The sequence below is a fragment of the Prionailurus bengalensis genome, chromosome D1 (assembly GCF_016509475.1).
Source record: "Prionailurus bengalensis isolate Pbe53 chromosome D1, Fcat_Pben_1.1_paternal_pri, whole genome shotgun sequence".
Classification (NCBI taxonomy): Eukaryota; Metazoa; Chordata; class Mammalia; order Carnivora; family Felidae; genus Prionailurus; species Prionailurus bengalensis.
In genome coordinates, this window is record NC_057346.1 from 87605399 (window position 1) to 87629019 (window position 23621).

The 23621-nt window shown below is 36.0% G+C and overlaps 1 protein-coding gene across 3 annotated transcripts in view; it reads left to right on the forward strand.

The window, feature by feature from the left end:
• The window catches only part of QSER1 (glutamine and serine rich 1), an 83021-nt gene extending 59746 nt beyond the window's left edge, over positions 1-23275 (forward strand). For 2 of the 3 annotated variants that reach the window (XM_043580890.1, XM_043580892.1), the window contains exons 8-13: positions 1002-1219; positions 9180-9317; positions 11698-11795; positions 17156-17308; positions 18546-18641; positions 19619-23275. In XM_043580890.1, coding sequence (XP_043436825.1) covers positions 1002-1219; positions 9180-9317; positions 11698-11795; positions 17156-17308; positions 18546-18641; positions 19619-19759 — 844 coding nt within the window. In that variant the 3' untranslated portion in view covers positions 19760-23275. Of the gene's footprint in view, positions 1-1001; positions 1220-9179; positions 9318-11697; positions 11796-15885; positions 16012-17155; positions 17309-18545; positions 18642-19618 lie in introns of those variants that run through there. The other variant, XM_043580891.1, reaches the window with a different exon arrangement.
• The last annotated feature ends 346 nt before the right edge of the window (positions 23276-23621 follow it).

The window sequence follows — 23621 nt, forward strand, 5'->3', positions numbered from 1 at the left end:
CAGGCACCGCAATAAGTGATTCTTTTTGAAGTAATGAGACCGGAGCCGTAAAGCTCATGACCATCTGTGGTGGGATAGGTACTCTTTTCTTTCCCAGAAGCCTTTTGGTGTCACCCTAATGTAATGGAGGGAAAATAGATTTAGAGTCAGGAGGTTTGAATCCAGCTTTTTATGACCTAGAGTAACACAACCTTTTTGAAGCCCTCTTTTTTATCCATAAAATGAAAATTAAAATGGAGTGTCAAATTTAAAATGAAATAAATTTTAAGAAAAAACTCTAAAACCTATACATTACCAGGCAAGTGTACAATAGAATTATCATATATTAATGTGATCTGGGTTGTCTGGAACATGGATCTGGAAGACAACTGACCTAGCCACATTCCTGTGATCTGTATGGGAAAAGGGGGTATGACCCTAGATATTCTCAATCTAGTGCTGGTAAGGTCTAGTTTGATTAAGATTCCAACTTATTAGAAGCAGTGCACCTTATTTTTATGATGGAATTTTATCCACTCAAATCTCCAGAACTAACACAGCAAATCTTGAAGGGCTCTAGGACAGATGTAGTTGGTCTCCACACCAAAACTTGCTACCACAAGAATCTGAGAGTTTCAGATGGTCAGAGTTACTACATATGGCTATTGATGGTTTATCATGAATTACTTCCCAAAGCCTTTTGATCACCTGTTGTACAGCTTCATCCTCAGGAAAATGAGTTCATAAAGGGAGAGAAGGAGTGAAGAGAGAGAAATAGGGATTAAATTAATAGTCCTTTAATAACTGAATACTGAATGTCAGTGGTTAGAGGGTATTTCAAGAGAATTTGTCGGGAGGAGGGTGGGAATCATCATTGGAGATGTATGGGACTTGGGCTTTATTTTGGAGATGTTGGTGAGGTAATTATACTTTTTTTCACTAGTGTTATTCATTTTTGGTCTAATTTATTTTAATCTGACAAGATTGCAGTGTGTTAATGAAGTTTGTTTGTAACATTGCAGAACTGTTCAGGCTAAACCAAGTAGTAGCAGTAAAACTTCTGATCCTCCAACACCAAAAACTACAACTACAAAAGCCCCTTCAGTGAAACCCAAAGTTAAACAGCTGAAAGTAAAGGCTGAGCCACCACCAAAGAAGCGGAAGAAATGGAAAGAAGAGTTTTCATCATCCCAATCTGACTCCAGTCCTGAGATCCATTCTACTAGTAGTGATGATGAGGGTAAGTTGTCTATGAAGTGAATACCTTGGTAACTTTAGGTTATCTACATGAACAGAGAGAAGCAATGATATTCACAATTCAAAATTGTTTTATTTCTCAGGGGATTTACCTACCTAAGTTCTGCCTAGGCTTTTATAAAAATACATTAAAAAATAAATACATATATACATACATAAATTCTCATTCCTTGAACACTAATTGAAGTACACTTTGCCCATACATGCAGCCTTGTAAAGTAGAAAAGAACAGTGAACTGAAGGAAGACTGCTGCCATAGTCATGCCAGTTATCTCGCCTCTTTGGGTAGGATGGGGATTAGATCAGATCATTTATGCTGAGTCCTGTAATCTCTGTAGTTCTAATCTTCAGTCTATGTTTATGCTGGAAGAAAAGAGTAAAATGAGCCTAGGAGGCAGCAACTCTGAAACTATAGTTAATAGGGTATAATAATGTATATAATAATGTATACTTATATGGAATATAAGTATATGGAATATATTTGGAATATATGGAATATATTTGTTAATTATATGATACACTGTATACTGCCATATATCTGCCACTAGCCAACCAGTACCCTTGACTAATCTAGGTGACCTCTCTGTGCCTTAATTTTTTCTCTTTTATAAAATGGAAAGGTTGAAATAGATCAGGCTTTTTGACCTTCAAACCCTTTTATACTCTTAAAACTGTTAAAAGACACCAAAGAGCATTTTCATTGGCTAGATACAGATACAGGTATATTGATTTATTAGAAACTAAACCTGAGATAGTTGTAAAACACAAGAATATACTAGTGCACATTCCATTAGCCATCAAATTGTTGTGAATATAAGTAAGAAATACCAAGCAGTTCATTCTAGAGCAAAAGTTGGCAAACTGGCCAGTGGGTCAAATCTGACCTGCAGCCTATTCTTGTAAATACAGTTTTAATTGGAATGCGGATTCATTTACATATTTTCATATAGTTGGTTTTCTACCACAGTGGCAGATTTGAGTCATTGCTACAAAGAGCATGTGACCATTAAAGCCTCAAATATTTACCACTTGGCCCTTTACAGAAAAAGGTTGGTGACCCTTCTAGAGCATAAAGTTGGAGGTAGGCAGAAAAAGTTGAAAGGATGATAGAAGGCCGGATATGCCAAGCTAAAGCTAAAAAGCCTGGGATCCTGTAAGCAAAGGAGAGTCCCTGGAAGGATTTGAGTAGGGAGCAACATGTTAAAATTGGAATTTGTATTACAAGACCTCATAGTTCAGGTATAAATTGAAAGTCTGAAGTTGGGGCAGTAGGGATGGAAGAGGGGGACACATGAGAAATTCAGGTTGAATATAAATGGTGAATTGTGTGTTGGGGTGCTATTGAGGTTGATGACCAGGTTGGATTCTGACATTACAAGCTCATTGCTTGGGAGCTTATCTTAAAGCTTATTTGAACAGAAAGAGAATGGTAGGGCATCTGGGTGGCTCGGTTGGTTAGTAGTTGAGCGTCTGACTCTTGATTTTGCCTCACATCATGATCTCAGGGTCGAGCCCCATTTTGGGAGCCTACTAAAGATTCTCTCTCCCCCTGCCCCTTTCCCCAGGTCATGTTCTCTCTCTCTCTCTCTCTCTCTCTCTCTCTCAAATTAAATAAAAATAAAAAAATAAAAGCTACTCATGAAGTTTGAACATCAGAATTTATAAAGAAATGCAGTGCTTTGGGCCACCTGGGTGTTTAGTCTTGATTTTGGCTCAGGTCATGATCTCATGGTTTGTGGGTTTGAGCCCCGTGTCAGGCTCTGCACTAACAGCACAGAGCCTGCTTGGGATTTTCTGTCTCCCTCTCTCTCTACCCCCCACCTCCCCACACCCAAAAATTAAAATGGAAAAAAAAAATTTTAATTCTTTTAAGGATTAAAAAAAATATATTCAGTGCTTTGAGTGTGTATGGAAGGCAATACTTGTAATTTTGGTAGTTTGCTTTCCTTTCTATGGTTTAGAATGGAATGGTTTAGGTTCTAAATTTGCACGCAATTATACCGCTTCCTTAAATGACATTCAAGATGTTTTTCTTTAATGGTGACTTGAGTTGCCACTAGGTGTCACTAATAGGTAAGCATTTTTATTGTTTTTGATTATTTCTTAAAAGGCAAATATTGATAATAAACATAGATTTATACATTGGTGGTTTTTAAAATTATTTAAGAGTTTTTTATAATCTTCAGATTTATTGAGGATTCCAAAATACTTGTGCTTTTGTGGGCTATATGTATTGACATTTACCAAATGTCTACTAAGATAATTAAAAAAAATTTTTTTGATGTTTATTTATTTTTGAGAGACAGAGTATGAGCAGGGGAGGGGCAGAGAGACCCACACACACATAGAGAACCTGAAGCAGGCTGCAGGCTCTGAGCTGTCAGCACAGAGCCTGAGGCGGGGCTCAGACTCATGACACCACGAGATCATGACCTGAGCTTAAAGTCAGATGCTTAACCAACTGAGCCACCAGGGTGCCCCTAAAACAAATTTTTAAAATATTTATTTAAAGTAAACCAAGGGCGGGGCGCCTGGGTGGCGCAGTCGGTTAAGCGTCCGACTTCAGCCAGGTCACAATCTCACAGTCCATGAGTTCGAGCCCCGCGTCAGGCTCTGGGCTGATTGCTTGGAGCCTGGAGCCTGTTTCCGATTCTATGTCTCCCTCTCTCTCTGCCCCTCCTCCGTTCATGCTCTGTCTCTCTCTGTCCCAAAAATAAATTAAAAAAAAAAAAAAGTTGTAAAAAAAATTAAAAAAAAAAATGTGTATTTAAAAAAAAAAAAGAAATAAAATAAAGTAAACCAAGGGCTACTCAGGTGGCTCAGTTGGTTAAGCATCTGACTTTGGCTGAGGTCATGATCTCGCGGTGTCTTGAGTTCGAGCTCCGCCTCGGGCTCTGTACTGACAGCTTATAGCTTGGAGCCTAGAGCCTGCTTCAGATCCTGTTTCTGTCTCTCTGTCCCTGCCCCGCTCAAGCTCTGTTTTTCCCACTCTCTCAAATATAAAATAAACAGATTACAGGGGTGCCTCGGTGGTTCATTCTGTTAAGCCCCCGACTCTTGATCTCGGCTCAGGTCTTGATCTCATGGTTATGAGTTCAAGCCCCGCGTCAGACTCTGTGCTGACAGCTCAGAGCCTGGAGCATGCTTCGGATTCTGTGTCTCCCTGTCTCTCTGCCCCTCCCCCACTCGCACTCTATCTCTCCCTCTCCCTCTCTCTCAAAAAAATAAAAATAAAAACATTTTTTTAATGTAAAAAAATAATAAAATAAAATAAACCCATTACTTATTAACATTTTTAACTACTATATTTTCCTAAACTAACAGAAGAGTAGCATTTTCATGTTTGCTTCTACATATATTATTTCAGCTAATGTATAAAAAGAAAACCCACTTATATAGATTTTTTTTTTAATTTTTTTTTTTAACGTTTATTTATTTTTGAGACAGAGAGAGACAGAGCATGAACAGGGGAGGGGCAGAGAGAGAGGGAGACACAGAATCTGAAACAGGCTCCAGGCTCTGAGCTGTCAGCACAGAGCCCGACGCGGGGCTCGAATTCACGGACCGTGAGATCATGACCTGAGCTGAAGTCGGACGCTTAACCGACCAAGCCACCCAGGCGCCCCTAGCCATTTTTAAGTGTACATTTCAGTAGCATTGATTATATTCACACTGTTGTGCAACTATCACAACTATTTTCAAGACATTTTCATCACACCAAACAGAAACTTTGTAACCATTAAGCAATAACTACCGATTCTCTCTTTCCCCCAGTTGTTGGTAATCTCTAATCTAGTTTCTGTTTCCATGAATTTGCCTACTCTAAATATCTCATATAAGTGTATCTGTCTTATTTCACTTATAATGTTTTCAAGGTTCATCCATGTTACAGCATGTATATGAACTTAATTGCTTTTTACGGCCAGCTATTCCATTGTAAGTTTATGCATTGTATGTTCATTTATCTTTTCATCTTTTGATGGACACATAGATTATTTCCACCTGTTGGCTATTGTAAATGGTGCATGCAATGAACATTGGCATACAAATATGTTTGTGTCTTTTTTTTTATTGTTTTGGGTGTATACCTAGGAGCGGAGTTGCTGGGCCATATGATAAGTGTATGTTTAGCTTTTTGAGGAACCACCAAACCTTTGAAATACCCCAATGATTGCACCATTTTACTTTACTGCCAGCAATGCGTAAGGTTCCAGTTTTTTCACATCCTCACCAACACTTGTTATTTTTTTGTTTCTGGTGGGTTGTTTTGTTTTATTTTTTATTGTAGCCATCCTAGTAGGTGTAAAGTGATATATGACTGAAGTTTTGATTTGTAGTTCCTTAACAACTAATGTTGAGTATCTTTTCAAGTGATTACTGTCCATTTCCTTATCTTCTCTGAAGAAATGTCTATTCTGATATGTTGCCTAGTTTTAATTAGGCTATTCTTTTGTTCTGAAGTTGTAGGAGTTCTTTATATATTCTAGATAATAAACCCTTACTAGATGTAGGATTTAAAATATTTTATCTTATTCTTTTGATAATGTCCATTGATGCACAAAAGTTTGAAATTCTGGGGCACCTGGGTGGCCCAGTCAGTTGAGCATCCAACTCTTGATTTCAGCTCAGGTCATGATCCCAGGTTTGTGGGATTGGGCCCTGCATCAGGCTCCACGCTGAGCTTGGAGCCTGCTCAAAATTCTTTCTCCCTCTGCCCTTTCACTGCATGCTCTCTCTCTCAAAAAAAGTTTGAAGTTCTAACGAAGCCAAATTTCTTTATTTTTTCTTTTATTGCTTTGACTTTTGGTGTCATATTAAGAATCCATTGCCAAATACAAGGTCATGAAGATTTACCCCTATATTTCCTAAGAGTTTCATGACTTTATTTTTTTTAATGTTTTTTTTTTTTAATTTTTTTAATGTTTGTTTACTTCTGAGAGAGACAAAGCATGAGCAAGGGAGGGTCAGAGAGAGGGAGACACAGAATCTGAAGCAGGCTCCAGGCTCTGAGCTGTCAGCATGAAGCCCAGCACGGTGCTGGAACTCACAAGCCAACTTACAAGCCACGAAATCATGGCCTGAGCCAAAGTCAGAAGCTTAACTAACTGAGCCACCCAGGTGCCCCTAAGGTTTATTTTTGAGAGAAAAAAAGAGTGCATGTAAGTGGGGGAGGGGCAGAGAAAGGGAGACAGAGGATCCAAAGCGGGCTCTGTGCTGACATCAGAGAACCCAATGCAGGGCTCCATGAAATCATGACCTGAGCTGAAATCAGACATTCAACCAACTGAGCCACCCAGGCACCTCTAAGAGTTTCTTGATTTTAGCTCTTACATTTAGGTCATACATTTTTACAGTGTAACACTAATATTACCACTGATCTCATCAGGGGATGTTGTCAAGCCCACAGCTGTAGATACATGTTTTCCAGAATTCTGATTTTCATTTGAAACCTGAAATTTTGGGACTGCCTGGCTGGCTCAGTCGTGGAGTATGCGACTCCATCTCAGAGTCGTGAATTTGAGCTCCACATGGGGTGTAGAGATTACTTAAAAATAAAATCTTTTTAAAAAATTAAAAAAATGAAACCTCAAATTTTGTCATTGTTAGTAAATGCTGTCATTTGTTCTCTTTGAATGACAGGTTCATTTCATTAATTTTTGAGAGAATGTCTGCCAGATACCTGAGTCTGAATAGGCATGGTGTGTCTGGCAATCACTCTTTCAAATGAAAATGGTTGTCCCAAGGGGAGAAAAGGGTCTAGTTCATCTTGTAACTCAAACAATTGCATGGATGCTCTTCCTGGAGATAACCATCATACTTTAAAACAGAAGTGCTTCATTTGTACCTCTAATTTATCACACAGAATATTGAGACATTTACTCAAAAGTAAAAAATTTAATGCAATTAATCATTTTTACTGCTTCATGAAAAACTATTTTTTTCATTTTTTTAAGTAATGTCTACCCAATGGGGCTTGAACTCAGGACCCAACATCAAGAGTCACACACTGCACCGATAGAGCCAGCCAGGCTCCCCAAGGACTATTCTTTAAAAAAAAAAAATTTTTTTTAATGTTTATTTATTTTTGAGAGAGATAGAGTGTGAACAGGGAAGGGGCAGAGAGAGAGGGAGACACAGAATCCGAAGCAGGTTCCAGGCTCTGAGCTGTCAGCACAGAGCCCGATGCGGGGCTCAAAGCCACAAACCACAAGATCATGACCTGAGCCAAAGTCAGACATTCAACGGACTGAGCCACCCAGGTGCTCCTCCTTAAGGACTATTCTTATTTGAAACTGGCTTTTTTCCCCCTTTAAATGCATGTCAGGGAGATGGCAAAGTATATGGCTACTAGTGCAATTTGGTGCCACTGCTTTGATTCATACTAAGTAAGGCACCAGCATTTTTACCCATCATTATTTTTACAAATGTCAACAGAGTAAAAAAGGTATATAGCATTTAATATTTTTATGAAAACAATTTTGACATTATGAAAAGGATCTTGGAGGAAACCTCAAAAGATCCTTGGACCATACTTTAAGAACTGCTTTAAAGGCTGTGATAATAGTTTGTTAAATAACAAATATTCAACCAAGTAAGTTTTACACATATTGGCTTTTTTATTCAATTAATGGATCAGGCAGCATCCCATCTGGCAAGTAGAGGGGAGCTCCAAAGGGCTATAGAAAAGGAAAGGTTTTAAAAGTAGAGAGGGAGTGGTAAAAAGGAAATTATTAGCAAAAATCCACTGTTTTAGGCAAGGTCACCCTCCTAAGTGGAACAAAAAGGATCTATCAGTAAATTTCCTAGTGCTGACCAGGAAATTCCCATGTTAACTGGGTAAAGGTTACATTTCTGGGGTTTGAAACTGCAGTTAGGTTAAGTATTATTATGTCCTGGCTTATGTCCTCGTCCTGTTATTAAGTCCTGGTAATGACTTGGGGCCTTACCCTAAGTGACACCATTTTGGGCCTGTGTGTGTATAAAACAAACAAACTTTTTTTTTTACAAGTTATGTATTTTAATCAAAAAAGTAAAAATTGAGACATTTCTAATCTTGAAGTTCTTGCCATTGAACTTGAGTGAAGTTTTCCTTGTGTATGGGCTATTTTATATATATATTTTAAAAGTGTATATGCCTTGGCTCTAGACCAGAATTTTACAGTAATTTAAGTGTAGAATTAAAAAAAGAAGAGATGGCTGTATATTAACTCATACATTAGATGTCTTACGTAGTTTCTTCAATCTAGAGAAACCATCAGTTCTGGAGTAGCACAGCCAGGGGAGAACAAACAGGTTCCTGTGGGGCTGATGTTTACCAATGCTGGGCTAGTATTGGGCTTCAGAGTCACCTGGGAACCTTTAGAAGTATAATATTTAAACCTCATCATTACTGCTACCACCACCTACCCACCCACCCCCACCAAAAGATTCTGTTGTAATAGTCTAGCAAGCTGATTTGTTTGTTTTGTTTTGTTTTGTTTTGTTTTGTTTTGTTTTGTTTTGTTTTACGAGCTCTCTAGTGATGGTGATGTGCAAACCAGCTTTAAGAATCTGTAACCTGGGGTGTTTTTAAAAGCCAAATGTGGGGGTGCCTGGGTGGCTCAGTCGGTTAAGCGTCTGACTTCGGCTCAGGTCACGATCTCGCGGTCCGTGAGTTCGAGCGCCGCGTCGGGCTCTGGGCTGATGGCTCAGAGCCTGGAGCCTGCTTCCGATTCTGTGTCTCCTTCTCTCTCTGCCCCTCCCCCGTTCATGCTCTGTCTCTCTCTGTCTCAAAAATAAATAAAAAACATTAAAAAAACAAAAAAAGCCAAATGTGAGAAGCTTGAATTTGAAGAAATTTTATCTACAACCTTTTATCTGCTTGTAGGCTCTTTTTATAAATAAAAGTGTTTTTTAAATTTATCAGGAAGAATATTTAATATTTCGTCTTTTCACTCTCTCAGAATTTGATCCTCCAGCTCCCTTTGTCACTCGTTTTTTGAACACAAGAGCGATGAAGGAAACCTTTAAGAGCTACATGGAATTGCTTGTTAGCATCGCTTTGGACCCTGACACAATGCAAGCCTTAGAGAAGAGCAATGGTACAGTCTGCTAAGTAGTACTTTCTTGGTAGTGCTTCATGGATCTTCTTTATTCTTATCTGTTAGTTATGTGTTTAGTATATAGGTTTTCTAATAGATATCTGTATATTGTCAGTTCACATGTTCATGATACTGATTCTATAAAGTATTCCTGTCTTTTCATGAATTGTCAATATTTGAACAAATTTATATTGAGGGATTTTTTTAGATTGAATGTATTTTTATTGATTCCTACTCATGGGAAAATTATGTAACTACCCACTAGTTTCTTTCAATTCTAAACCTTTGTCATCCTTATAACATTTCACTAAGTGTCTATGTTACACGCAAGGTCCAGAGGTCAACACATTCTGCTTTCTAATGATTGGAAAGATGAAGTGGATAGTAATGGTATAAAGATTAAAATCACATTATTTGTGTCTCATAAAAGATACATCACCAAATAATTATATTCTAATCAATTAATAATAAAACAATGTATGCATTAGGTTACATTCATTAATATTACTCCTTTATATTCTTCCTTTAGTAACTTTTCCTTACAGTAAAATAGAGATGAGATTGATATTTGAAATAACTGGTGACTCATATATTTAATGTTGCTTGCTAATATTTACTACTCATCTACTGTAGCATTCACCAGGGAAGCTAAAAGAGGGAATGAAAGGGTTGTTAATGAGTCAGTTTCCATCACCCTCCTATCAAAATGATTGTATGCATGTATGATCAAAAGATAGTAACAAAAATCACTAACAATATACTTCAACAGTAATGCCTAATAATACATATGTTATTTCCACATACTTTGATATATATTATTCTGTTTTACTCCCAAAACAATTCAGACAGCCATTTTGTGGATGAAGACAGTGAGGCACCTAGAGGTTAAGTGTCTTGCTTAAGAGCCCACAATTTGCATGCAGCAGCAAAAGGATTACAATCTCAAGTCTTCTAATTTTTGGTCCATTGTTTTTTGACCGTATCAGAGACAGTAATCCATTCATCAGTCTAAAATTTTAGAGTCATGTAGACCTGGAAGAGACATTAGAGATTATCTAGTCTAAAACATTTATTTTGTAGACTAAGGTTCAAAAAGATTAAATGTATTTCATAGTTATAGAACAACTTAATCATTGAATAACCACAATTAAAACCCATAGTTAATTCCCCACATCAGTGTTTTCACCATTAAATGTTTTCTCTCAATCAAAACTCCTTGCATCATACAACATACATTTCTTAGTAATGGCAATTCCTGGGTAGTTGTATTTTAATTGATTTTTTTTTCTGTTGCTTATCATTGTTTTCTGATTTTTCTCTATTTGATATAAGGGGGAAAGACTTTAATGGTTATATTTTGTTTTTTTTAATGGTAACATTTTTAAAATATCCACAGCTGTTTAAACCTTGTTTTGTGAAATGTAAATTCTTACAGTTTTTGAACAGATTTAATCACTACTAGAAAGATAAAAGAAAACTATCACAGTGTGTATCTAAGGTGAGTGACCTCAGAATGCATTCCTCACTAAGGACTTTTTCTTCAATTAGAGGAAGTGTTCTTCTGCTGGTCACTGCTTGTGTTTGTATTCCAAATATAAAGAATACTTTTATTCATCTATGAAATTAGCGGCCAGATTCTGAGGATTACATATACATTTTCAGAATGGTCATTAAAGGTAGTGTTATAAAATATATTATTATGCTGATAATTTGAGAAATAATCTAGTAACCTAAAATATTTAATACAGCACCAAAAGTAATTAATTCTCCAATGAAAGTGCTTTTTTTTAAAAAAGATCTTAAAGTTTTAGAGGGGTGAAAAAGAAAGTAAAAAGTTTTGGTTAGAAATCTTTATCATACTTTTACTCTCTCCTTTTCTGAAATAACTATTTTGACTCTTCTCTTGTGTTTTTGAAACTGGATTTTGATCATTTTTCTTCCCCTACTTTTTCTTTGGCCCAAACTACAGTTAAATTAAGACTATCATATTTGGTATTTTATAGATTTTTATAATGTCAGATAAATCTATATTTTGTAATATGATTATTGTTCAGATGATAAATGAGGTCTGGAGAAACTAGGCAGTCTGCTCACTGGTCATGGTAGCTGTCATCAGTCAATTGTGGTGGCAGAGACAGGGCTAAAACCCAGGACTTCTGATCTTGTCCTCATACTGTGCTGTTTCTTTCTCAGGTTGGCTATTGCAAACCTATTTTTTCAAGTTACCTTTTGTTCAGAAAGCTACATGTCCAGTATTTTTAAAGTAATATTTACATACACCAATGAATTTAATATCTTAACTTTGAGGAAAACTTGGATTTTTAACAAGTTTTTATGTTGATAGTTTATCCTGTTACAATAAATTTTTATCTTGTTTTAGATGAGCTCCTTTTGCCTCATATGAAAAAAATAGATAGTATGCTGAATGATAACCGAAAGAGACTTCTTTTGAATCTTCATTTGGATCAGCCATTCAAGGTATTTCCTTCAGATGATTTATTAGCAAACTCACTGGCAATCATAGTCTTAAGAATAATAGGCAAGAAATTTATGAAAGTCACTCTCAGTTTTATAAAATTTTTCACCAGACGAAAATTTAGTTTTTATTCATTATGAGTCTGTTTAGCTTGTCTTTTCATTTTATTAAGCAGATTCTTAGTGTTAATCATTTGCTTTTTTTTTTTTTTTTTTGCTTAAGTTCATTTTTTAGGCTTTTATATTTATCTAGAATTCCTTTTACATAATAATTTCCAAATATTTTCAAAGGTACTTCCTTGGGGTGCCTGGGTGGCTCAGTCGGTTGAGCGACCAACTTCGGCTCAGGTCATGATCTCGCAGTTTGTGGGTTCGAGCCCTGCGTCGGGCTCTGTGCTGCCAGCTCAGAGCCTGGAGCCTGCTTCTGATTCTGTGTCTCCCTCTCTCTCTGACACTCCCCCACTCATGCTGTGTCTCTCTCTGCCTCAGAAATAAATAAACATTAAAAAATATTTTTTTTAAAAACAAAACAAAAGTACTTCCTTTAAACTACCAAATTTCAGTCTTATTTTTCTTTTAAACCTTTTCAAAATTTTCACATTTCATCTATAATTAGAATTGGCCTTTTCTTAGCATAGTTATAAAAATTTCCTTTATTTGTCTGATTTACTCAATATCTGAGGAAAAGTTATCTTAACATAATGGTAGATATATATAGTTTAAATTGGTCTTGGTGTCATCAGAAATATAGAACAATAAGAAGCTAATCTAAACACAGAAAAATTTATCACAGAAGCTACCTAGTAGTCAAGTTTTTCCAGCTTTTCCTTTTTTTCTTTAACTTTTTTATTGTTTATTTTTGAGAGAGAGCACATGCGTGCTCACACGAGTGGGGGAGGGACAGAGAGAGAGAGAGGGAGACACAGAATCCGAAGCAGGCTCCAGGCTCTGAGCTGTCAGCACAGAGCCCGACGCGGGGCTCAAATTCACGAGCTGTGAGATCATGACCTAAGCTGAAGTCGGACGCTCAACCAACTGAGCCACCCAGGTGCCCCCAAATGTTATATGTTATACTTTTAATAAGAAAAGCTGAGGGGCTTCTGGGTGGCTCAGTCGGCTAAGCATCCGACTTCGGCTCAGGTCATGATCTCACGGCTCATGAATTTGAGCCCCGCGTCGGGCTCTGTGCTGACAGCTCAGAGCCTGGAGCCTGCTTCGGATTCTGTGTCTCCCTCTCTCTCTGCCCCTCCCCCGCTCATGCTCTGTCTCTCTCTGTCAAAAATAAATAAACATTAAAAAAAATTTTTTTTAAGTATAACATATAACGTTTAGAATCTTTTGATCATATCTACCTTGGGAAAAGTTTTTTTATATATTTGTATATCTTTTAATTTTTATAAATAGAATTTCTTTTTTATTTTTCTTTAATGTTTATTTTTGAGAGAGAGGGAAGGAGGGGCAGAGAAAGAGGGAGACAGAGAATCTGAAGCAGACTCTGGACTATCAACTATCTGATATCAGTGCTATCAGTACAGAATCTGACACGGGGCTTGAACCCACAAACTGTGAGATCATGGCCAGAGCCAAAGCTGGATGCTCAACTGACTGAGCTACCCAGGCACCCCTGGACTTTATTTTTATAGCAGTTTTAGGTTCACAGCAAAACTGAACAAAGTACAAAGAGTTCCCATCTACCCCACATGAACAACCTGCCCCATTATCAACATCTCCCACCAAAGTGGTATATTTATCACAATTGATGAACCTACATTGATGTATCTTTATAACCTGAAGTCCACAGTTTGCATGGACTCTCTTGGTGTTGTACATTCTATCAGTTTGGAGAAGGTATAATGACATGTTATCTACTATTAAAGTGTTATACAGAGTCTTTCACTGCCCTGAAAATCCTCTTTGCTGTATTCATCCCTCCCTACCCACTTAACCTCTTGCAACCACTGATCTTTTTACTCTCTCTATAGTTGTACCTTTTCCAGAATGTCCTATAGTTGAAAACTATACCATATGTGGTCTTTTCAGTTTGGCTTTTTTCACTTACTAATAAGAATTTAAGATTTGGGGGCACCTGGCTGACTCAGTTAGTAGAGCATGCAACTCTTATCTAGGGGTCATGAGATCAAGCCTCACATTGGGTATAGAGCCTACTTAAAAAATAAAAGGGTGCCAGAGTGGCTTAGTCAGTTAAGCATCCAATTCTTGATTTCAGCTCAGGCCATGGTCTCACAGTTCGTGGGATTGAGCCCCCGTCCCATAACAGGCTCTGCACTGACAGCGTGGAGCCTGCTTGGGATTCTCTCTTCTCTCTCTCTCTCTCTCTCTCTCTCTCTCTCTCTGTCTCTGCCCCTTCTCTGCTTGCACACATATGCACGCACACTCTCTCTCAAAATAAATAAACATGAAAAAATATAAAAAAATAAAGATCTGTAAAATAACTTGTTTTAAAAAAAAGAATTTTTTTCTGCCATGTCTTTTTATGGTTTCGCAGCTCATTTCTTTTACCACTAAATAATATTCCATTGTCTGAATGTACCACAGTTTATCTGTTCATCTACTGAAGGACATATTTGATTGCTTCCTAATCTTGGCAGTTATCAATAAAGCTAGTATATAAACATATGTGTGAAGGTTTTTGTGTGGATGTAAGTTTTCAGCTCATTTGGGTAATTTGTATAGCTTTTTCACATCCCTATTTTATCCAGACTCCACATAAAAGTGAAAATTGGCTTCATTTTACTAGGTAAAAATTAAGGCTCTGAGATTGAGTTCAAAGTTAAATGACACCAGAGTTGCCTGGCTGGCTCAGTCAACAGAGCATGTGATCCTCGGGGTCATGAGATCTAGCCCCACGTTGGTTGCAGAGTTTACTTAAAAAAATCAAAAGTTAAATGACACCAAACTACTAATAGTCCTGTATCATTCACAGACGTGCACTTACAGACAAAAAAGTCAAAAGGTAGTAAGAAGCCCGGTACTAAGAATTTGGTCTGCAGACTACAGTCCAGTATTTTCTGCTTAACTGCTATTATCAATTGAAATTTAGAAAATACCTTGCTTTCTGCAGAGAAGGGAATGCTTTTAGATGTGTGTTTTCTAAAAGTTTACCAAATCTTAAAAATGAGCAGTTTGAGGTACCCCCCCTTTTTTTTTCAAGTAATCTCTATACCCAATATGGGGCTCAAACTTCCTCCCTAGAGATCAAGTCTCCCGCTTTACAAACTGAACCAGCTAGGCTCCCCTTGGCTAGCCATTTAGAAATGTTAAACCTGTTCTGGGGCACCTGGGTGGCTCAGTCAATTAAGCGGCCAACTTCAGCTCAGGTCATGATCTCAAAATCATGGGTTCGAGCCCTGTGTCAGGCTCTGCACTGACAGCTCAGAGCCTGGACCCTGCTTTGGATTCTGTGTGTCCCTCTTTCTCTGCCCCTCCCCTGCATTTCCTCTCTCTCTCTCTCTCTCTCTCTCTCTCTCTCTCTCTCTCAAAAATAAGTAAACGTTAAAAAAAAGGAGGGGCGCCTGGGTGGCTCAATCAGCTAAGCGTCTGACTTCACCTTAGGTCATGATCTTGCAGTTTATGGGTTCAAGCCCTATGTTGGGCTCTGTGCTGGCAGCTCAGAGCCTGGAGCTTGCTTCAGATTCTGTGTCTTCCTCTCTGTCTTCCCCTTCTCACTCACTGTCTCTCTCTCAAAACATTTGTGTGAAGGCTTTTGTGTGGAAAAAAAAGGGGGGGAATTTAAACCAGTTCTCTAATAACTTGTATTAAAATAAAAGCCACCACTTGAAATTTAATAGACTCTGTAGATATTTAAAGCTTATGCGATAATTTATAATGAACAGCTGAAAAATTAGTTTTCATATTATTTTCACAGAAAAAAAACAATTTCTAATTTTGAAATTAGTTATTAATTTTTATTATTTTAATTTACAGCATTTTGCATTTTAAAACCAAAATACAAACAGTAGATTGTAAAAGATGTCAGTCCTTTAGAAATAATTAACACCATTACTCATGATGATCTTAGTAATTTTAGGAATCCTAAAGCTTTTTGAAGTAAATCATGTTCTGTTTTCCTCAGAAATCCATGTGCTTCCAATCATCTTTAGCATCTTGTCACAGAAAGTACTTGGGAACCCATACAGAGTTTGGAAGAGGTGGCCCTAAAGGTTGTAACTGTTTATAAAACAGTATAGCCTGTCAAATGGTAATTACATTCTGAATAATCAAAATAATGGAGGCACTTGAACCTGTATATTGTCAGAATTCAAAATAGTAAATGATAGTGGTTACTCAATTTAATCTTTTAAAACAACTTTTTCTTTCTTTTCTTTTTTTTTTTTTTTAAGTAAACTCTATGCCCAACATAGGCTCAAACTCACAACCCTGAGATCAAGAGTCACACACTCCACCACCTTAAAACAATACTTAAACTAGTTAAATTTAGCTATAAAGATCATTCGTTATTGTTTGTGGCTTTTCATGATTTACCAAGTAGGTAAGGGCATAAATGTGCCAGTGACTTTTAAAGAATGGATTAGAGGAACACTTGGGTGGCTCAGTCAGTTAAGTGTCAGACTTTTGATTTCAGCTCAGGTCATGGTCTCACAGTTCCTGAGATTGAGCCCCATGTCAGGCTCAGCACTGAATGCGCAGAGCCTGCTTGGGATTCTCTCTATTCTTTAAAAATAAATAACAATTAAAAAAAAAAAAAAGTATGGACTAGAATTGGTTTGGCTATATGACCACTAACTTGTCAGTGAGTAACTACTGTGTCATTGTGGCCAAAAAATTCATCAAGACCTGTTTTAGACTCTCTTAACACAACCATAGTCGCAAAAGGCAGAGGAGTAGTGAAGCCAGAGAAGTATTATGATGCTGCTCATTTTCACTGTTCTCATCCTCACCTGTGATCCAATGAATTCTTTATAGCAGGGGTTGGCCAAGTTGAATTGGTAGAGCTTTGGAGAAACATATGTCCCTATTTCCCCTACTTTGAAGCCACAGAGAGGCATTACTAGAACTCCCTGCCTCATTAAGGAGTCCCTACAGTGCCATGTGCTGTTGGCATAAAGCAGGTCATAAGGCTCACTCAAATTTAAGGGATGAGGAAATAGATTCCACATCTTGATGGAAGAGCTACAAAGAATTTGTAGCTATGTTTAATACCCGTGTATATATCTGTATTGTATATATTTACCACATGCCATCTGTACCCTCTGCATATTCGTGTGTGTACTAAGCATAAATGTATGTATGTATTTTTTTCTGTATTTTTTAAAATAAAATTTGAATAGCTGAAAGTAGTTTAGTTTTCTTCTGATGTCAGTTATTTTTGCTTTATTTTAAAGAATGCTTTGGAAAGTTTTCCTGAACTAACAATAATTACCCGTGACTCTAAAGCAAAAAGTGGGGGTTCTGCTATTTCTAAAATCAAAATGAATGGCAAAGCTTATAATAAGAAAACTCTAAGGACTTCTAAAACAACCACCAAATCTGCACAAGTAAGTAGATATTGATTGATAAAATTATACCTTTTCCAATTAATATAATTCCTATTTAAAACATTGAAACAAGCAAATATTTTACTAAATTTTGTTGTAAATATGAAATCTTTTCAGATACGCATGAGCAGCTCCAGCTCAAGGAACAGGAATTTGGTCTTATTCTTTGTGTTTCTCCATCATTCAGCAGGGTATCTGCATGTAGTTAGTGCTCGCAGATTTTTAAACTAGATTAATAGGCAAGGAATCACCTGATGCCTGTATTTATATTTTATATACACTTTTTACCATTGGATACAAATGCATATAGATAAGTGAGCATACACATTTCCATGAGATTCAATATTCCATATCTGTAAAATTATTGAAATTGGAATTCACTCGTTTTCAAACATAGTCTAAATTATTGCCTTTTCAGAAAACAGTTTTACCAATCAATTCCACATCAAAAATATATTCTGTAGAAATACATTCACAAATGCATAAAAACGTATGCCCTTGCTCATTGTGCAGTTGTTTGTAAGAGCAATCCAGTTATGCTTTGCCAGTAGGAGATTGGACAAAGAGCCATCCAGATAATGTAATACTATGTACTTTTTAAAAAGAGACTCATTCATTCTTTCAGTAAAATATTTTGAGTGCCTACAGTTTGCAAATACAGTTCTAAGTACTAGGAATATAACAGTGAAAAATGGTCAAAAATCCCTGCCCTCATATCATTTATAGTGGCAGGGGGGATATATGTAATAGATAGATAGATATTCAAGTTTTAGTTAGGAAAAAATAAGTTCTAAAAAATAGAGTTGCAGAACAATATGTATAGTAGGATTTCCTTCCCATTACAGAATGAGAGTTATTAATACGTAGTATACATCGAGGGAAAATATGAAAGAATATATACCATGCTGTTAACCTTGTTTATCTCTAAAGCAAGAGATTATAGATTCTTTTACTTTATAAGCCATCTTACATGTTTACTGTTTAAATTTTTTCTATGTTTAAACTTTTTGAAATAGTGTGTGTTTATATTCAGGAAAAAGAGTGAAGGTTTTAAAATACAATTTAAATTCTTAATCGAATAAGCCTCTTGTCCATATTTAAGCGTGTATCTAGCCATATTAGTCATTTATTTTTAAGATTTCCGTTGAGACTTTTGGTCTAGTGTTCTTGGAAAAAGTATTCGCAGCTCAAATATTCCATGAAATAAATATACCTATAAACTCTTTTCTTTTTATAGGAGTTTGCTGTTGATCCAGAGAAAATACAGCTGTATTCTTTGTATCATTCACTCCATCATTACAAATATCATGTTTATCTGATATGTAAAGATGAGGTAATTTTTTTCACTTATTTAAAAATGAAAAATTTTTTCTGAACTTTTAAGGATTCCATACCTATCATGGTTTTTTAATGTTTTAAAGAAAACTGTTGAAAAATATGTCTCTCTATTGTCCTGTAAATAATGTTATTCTGAGTATCTCTGTTATGTGTTGTGCTCATATTAATCTGAGGCTCTTAGGGAAGCTGTAAGTGGTAATGTTTTTAAGCTATTATGCTTACTTACCTTGCCATAATAAATGGTACTTTATTTCATTTTCTTCTCCCATAATACAGAATGATCCTGCTTTAATTCATTTCAGGCACTGCTTTGACATCCTGCTGTCTTCCTTATCACTAGAATGGCCTTATCCCACTTAATTGCAGAGAAAGGGGTTTTTGTGCCTTGGCAGGAAGAAATGATAGTTAAAATTTAATTGTAACTTTTAAGTATCATAATTGAGCTTGCTCAGAAATTATATATGACCATACTACCACTTTATAGGTGGGATAATAAAGTTCAATTTCCTCAAAGGTTTAATGGTTCTAGACAGTAGTATCTTTTTTGACCAGCACTACCAGTTTTTTAATAAAGAGTTAAGTTGGCCCAAGGCTATACTTGATGTGTTTGATGATAATGTGCTGGAAAGATGGTCGTGCGATATATGTTGACTATTTTTACAATGCTCTGAAATGTAGAATTGACCCCAAAATTGGCCACTTAAATTTAACACAACTGGAAGCAATTGAGAAAGTTTGAGCCATTTTTTTCTAGCTTCCTCCTTGCCTTTCTGGAACTAAAAATGATAGGATTAGACTTCACCTGAATTTATGTGACATAATCATTCTCCATGGATGGAATTTGTTTTTTAAAGCAGTATTTGTAGGTGGATTCATAAATCCTTTTCATTCGAGATCTAGAAACAGTGAGCTCTTATTAAGAGCTAATAAAGAGATAAGTATAAGCTAATGTGGCAATTCTCTTTATTTTAGATTTCTTCTGTGCAGAAAAGAAACGAAGACTTAGGACAGGAAGAAATTGTTCAACTTTGTATGAAAAATGTAAAATGGGTAGAAGACCTGTTTGAAAAATTTGGAGAACTTCTAAATCATGTACAGCAGAAATGTTCCTAACATTTCCACAAAAATTCCGTCTACTTTATAGCACTAATGAACTGGCAGAGGCGGGTGGTCGAAGGGGGTGCAGAGCCTCAGATAATTGAATGTCAGGCAGTGGTCTCCTGCGGGCACACCTGCTTTGACCATAGAACTTGCATCATGACCTCTGCTGAAGGACAGCGGTGCTGCCCAGGAAGTCAGTCCTTTGGAAATGGACCTAAAACCCTACCACGTTTTTATCCTAATGAATGACTTTTCTATTTTGTAAACCATTGGGTAACTGAGTTTTATTTTCAGAAATGTTTTTTGACAAATGATGAAGCATGCACTAAATATAATTTTTCTTTATGGCTAGAGAAATAACACTTACGTAACTTGATTATTTTTTCCTGACTCTGACTAAATACCAGAATGAAAGAGAGGTGGCACAGAAAGCATATGTTTATATTCATGTCTGGCCACAAAATGGAAAGTATTGTACATTATGTAAACAGATCTGGTGTGACGTGACATTTTGTATGAGAATATCCTCAATTTAAAATATGAAATTCAGAAACTGCATTCTGCTTTACGAACTCCTTTTACTCTTAACATGTTCAGGAAACTGGATGTGGAATTGGTGCAATTCTAGGACTGCTTTTTGTGTCAAATTATATTGTAATGAGAAAAACAATGACATACTATTTTCCCTATCTCGAAGAATATTTTCGTTTATACTGTTTTTCCTTTGGAAAAATTTTCAATTGTACATTTTATTTCACTAATAGTTGTATTTTTCACAAGGAAAATGTTGTGGTTATAATTAAGTTTGATGTATCTGTACTACACTTTCCATTATTTTCAGTAAATCTTATTTAGTTATATATGGAATTTCTATTGTGAATTCTATCTTGAGGTAACCATTTTTGTTTATACAGATTTGCTTCAGTGTTATCCACAATATGCATTCAGTACTAGAATTAGTTTAGCTTTATAAATGGAGTTGTGTTAGACACTGCAGTAATTGTCTAATTCATGAAAGTAAATTTCTTACTAAACTAGTACTTGATAAACTGATTTGTCAAATCAAAATTCACCACGTTATACGTTTGGAAGAATGAAATTTATGATTAGGCTACATGCAGTGTTAAACACAGCTTACCTAACTCTTAGAACTGCAAGTGGTAGAACTCTCCTTTGGTGCCTTTCCAACCTTTATACATGCTGTTGTAGCTTTCTTTAGTTTGATAGCTAGTGTTTCAAGTAGTATAGCTGAGACAGTGAATGTATTAGGTTCAACATGACCTTTTGTTTTATTTGTGTTTGCCAACAGGATGCCTTATTTGTTTGAGAAAAAGATTTACTAGTGTCCTTCTAAATGATCTCCTTTTTTAGGATTCTAAAGAAGTTGTTAATCATCATACTTTTTGTTTATTTTACCACCGTTTAGTGCCTTAAGCCCTATCAAGAAAGCAGTGTTACTGCTCAATGCCCAAATAAGACATGCTTATGTGGACATTGCTGTTGTCTTGATTTTGAGTTAACAGGCCAACTTCTTATACTTAAAACCTTGCTAAATTGGCAAAGAATTAAAGATAACATGTGACTTGATTTGAGAGTAAAACATTGTAGCGTTGGGTAGAAAATGAGTGAGTTAAGCTTACATATTTATTTTTGATGGTTATCTTATTAAAAGCAATAATTCTTAATCCAACAATCCTTGTACCTGCCATTAGATGAGATAATAATAGAAGTTTCTCTCAAGGGTTAAATGTTCCACTTCTGAAAGTTTCTAAAAAGACCTGTTTAAACAGTTGATTTTGAAAACAAAAGTAACCTATTAGATTCATTTTGCCTAACTCAAATGAGAGACTTACCAGTGAGAGCATCATAAAATTAATTTCACCAGGTGGAGAAGAGTAGGAAGCAGCCATATTTCTTTCTGATATTGACTCTGGACAGAATCGGTTTCTTTCGTTTCCAAAGTGCAGAGTAGATAACTACATCTCCTAATGTAGTGTTCTAAGTACATAAGTACATGTCTTTCCTCCCTCAGTTTAACTTTCCTGAATCATTGATGGTTGAAATGCCATCATGCATTTAGGTAACACTTGAAGTACATGTTTGAAATCACTAGCCACATTTCCTTGTTAAGGCCCATGGAAAACAGGTACATTTCCTTAAAGTTAATCTTATGTTTCCTATAGAAAATAACCCATTTCCTCTTCAACTGCAGTTGTCCTCAAAATGTTTAAAGTTGTATTCATTTTAGTAAAACAAGTGTTTTCATAACGTCAGAGGCCAAGTCTGTGATAACTGCCTGAAGGAGACCCAGTTGTTCGGCACTGTCTTCTCTCATTTGATCATTAATATAGGCAAGGGCCTCAAACTCGGGCCTTCGCAAAAAGTGGGACTATTATTATGATAACCATTCATGAGTCCTTTCTTTGTATGAAGTTGAATAAATACCTAGCTGATTAGCATTCACATTCCTTGCCACGGAGTTTGAAATTTGTAGTATAGAAATAATTTTAGGTTGTAGATAGAATTAAAGAGGTAAAGCACACATTGCCACAACCCATGAAAAACATTTTTAAGAAAGATTGGATTTTCCTTCCTGCAGATATATCTGGAAATAATATAAAAAATCAGTTTGTGTTGGTGTTTATTTGTAGTTCAGACTGGTGGTTGTAGAAGGAGCTTCCTTGTTCCCATTTTCATAATAATCCAGTTTCCACTTACTTGATCTTTAATGAAGTCACAAACTTATGGTGATGTGAATTTATCATAGTAAGTCAACAATACAAACTGTCCACTCTTCTTTTACACTATCAAATAGAAAACATTGGTGAGGTGCAAAAATCTTAATTTAAAACGGGAGACGTTCAGATTATCTTTAAGTTTCTAAATTTCTTTAAGTTTCTAAAACTTGAAAATGATAGGTGACTCATACATTGTTACTGGTTTCAAAGCTTTCCTCACATTTTTTAAAGTCTCACTTTCCTTTTAATATATATATTTATTTTTGTTGAAACAGCTGTTTTCCAATCTATGATTTTGAAGATACACCGATAAAAACCCAATGTAGCAGCAGGGTTATTAAATCAGCTTTGGGTCCCAAAAGTTGCTTCAGATGTGCAAGTTGTGAATTTTATTGTATTTGTAGAATACAGTTTTTGTTTTGAACTACAGTTTCATCTGCTTCTCAAAAATGATTTTCAAACAGAGTGAACTGTCCCGGGATAACTGCTTCTACCCATGTCAATTGCATTTGACACATAACTGCACAAATGAACAATGTACACTATTGGTTGTGCATTAACTTACATGTACAACTTTTGGCATCTATGTTCACAAATGCATGTTTTCGAAAATCACCTTTATTTATAAGTGACAATGATTGAAGTTAAGGATACAAAGAAACCTGCATTTGTAGCCCAGAGTTTTAAGTGGTCCATAACACAATGTATGGAAATGTGAAAGACAATTTTGTATATTTGTTTGTTACTAACTCAGATCATTAAAATGAAAACAATTTTTTAAACAACAAAATCAGAATGTTTTGAGGGTTTGTTTTTTTTAAGAATAGAAAACTGAGGTATTCTATTATCCAAAAGCATCATCATGTTATAGATTCTTCACACAACACCTATTTTGTAAAGTCCTATTGTAAAGTTATTAGGTACAAATCTATATTAACTATTGAATATGTAAAAACAAGTTTATCCTGATTCATTAATTTTTAGAGTAATAATATCCTGCCTTTACCTTCACATGCTATTTTAAAACATTAAGTATTCCAAGTAAATACATGCTCAGCATATTTGCTGTGTTTTAAAAGTTTTTTCCAAGAATCTTTACACCCAACGTGGGGCTCAAACTCACAACCTGATATCGA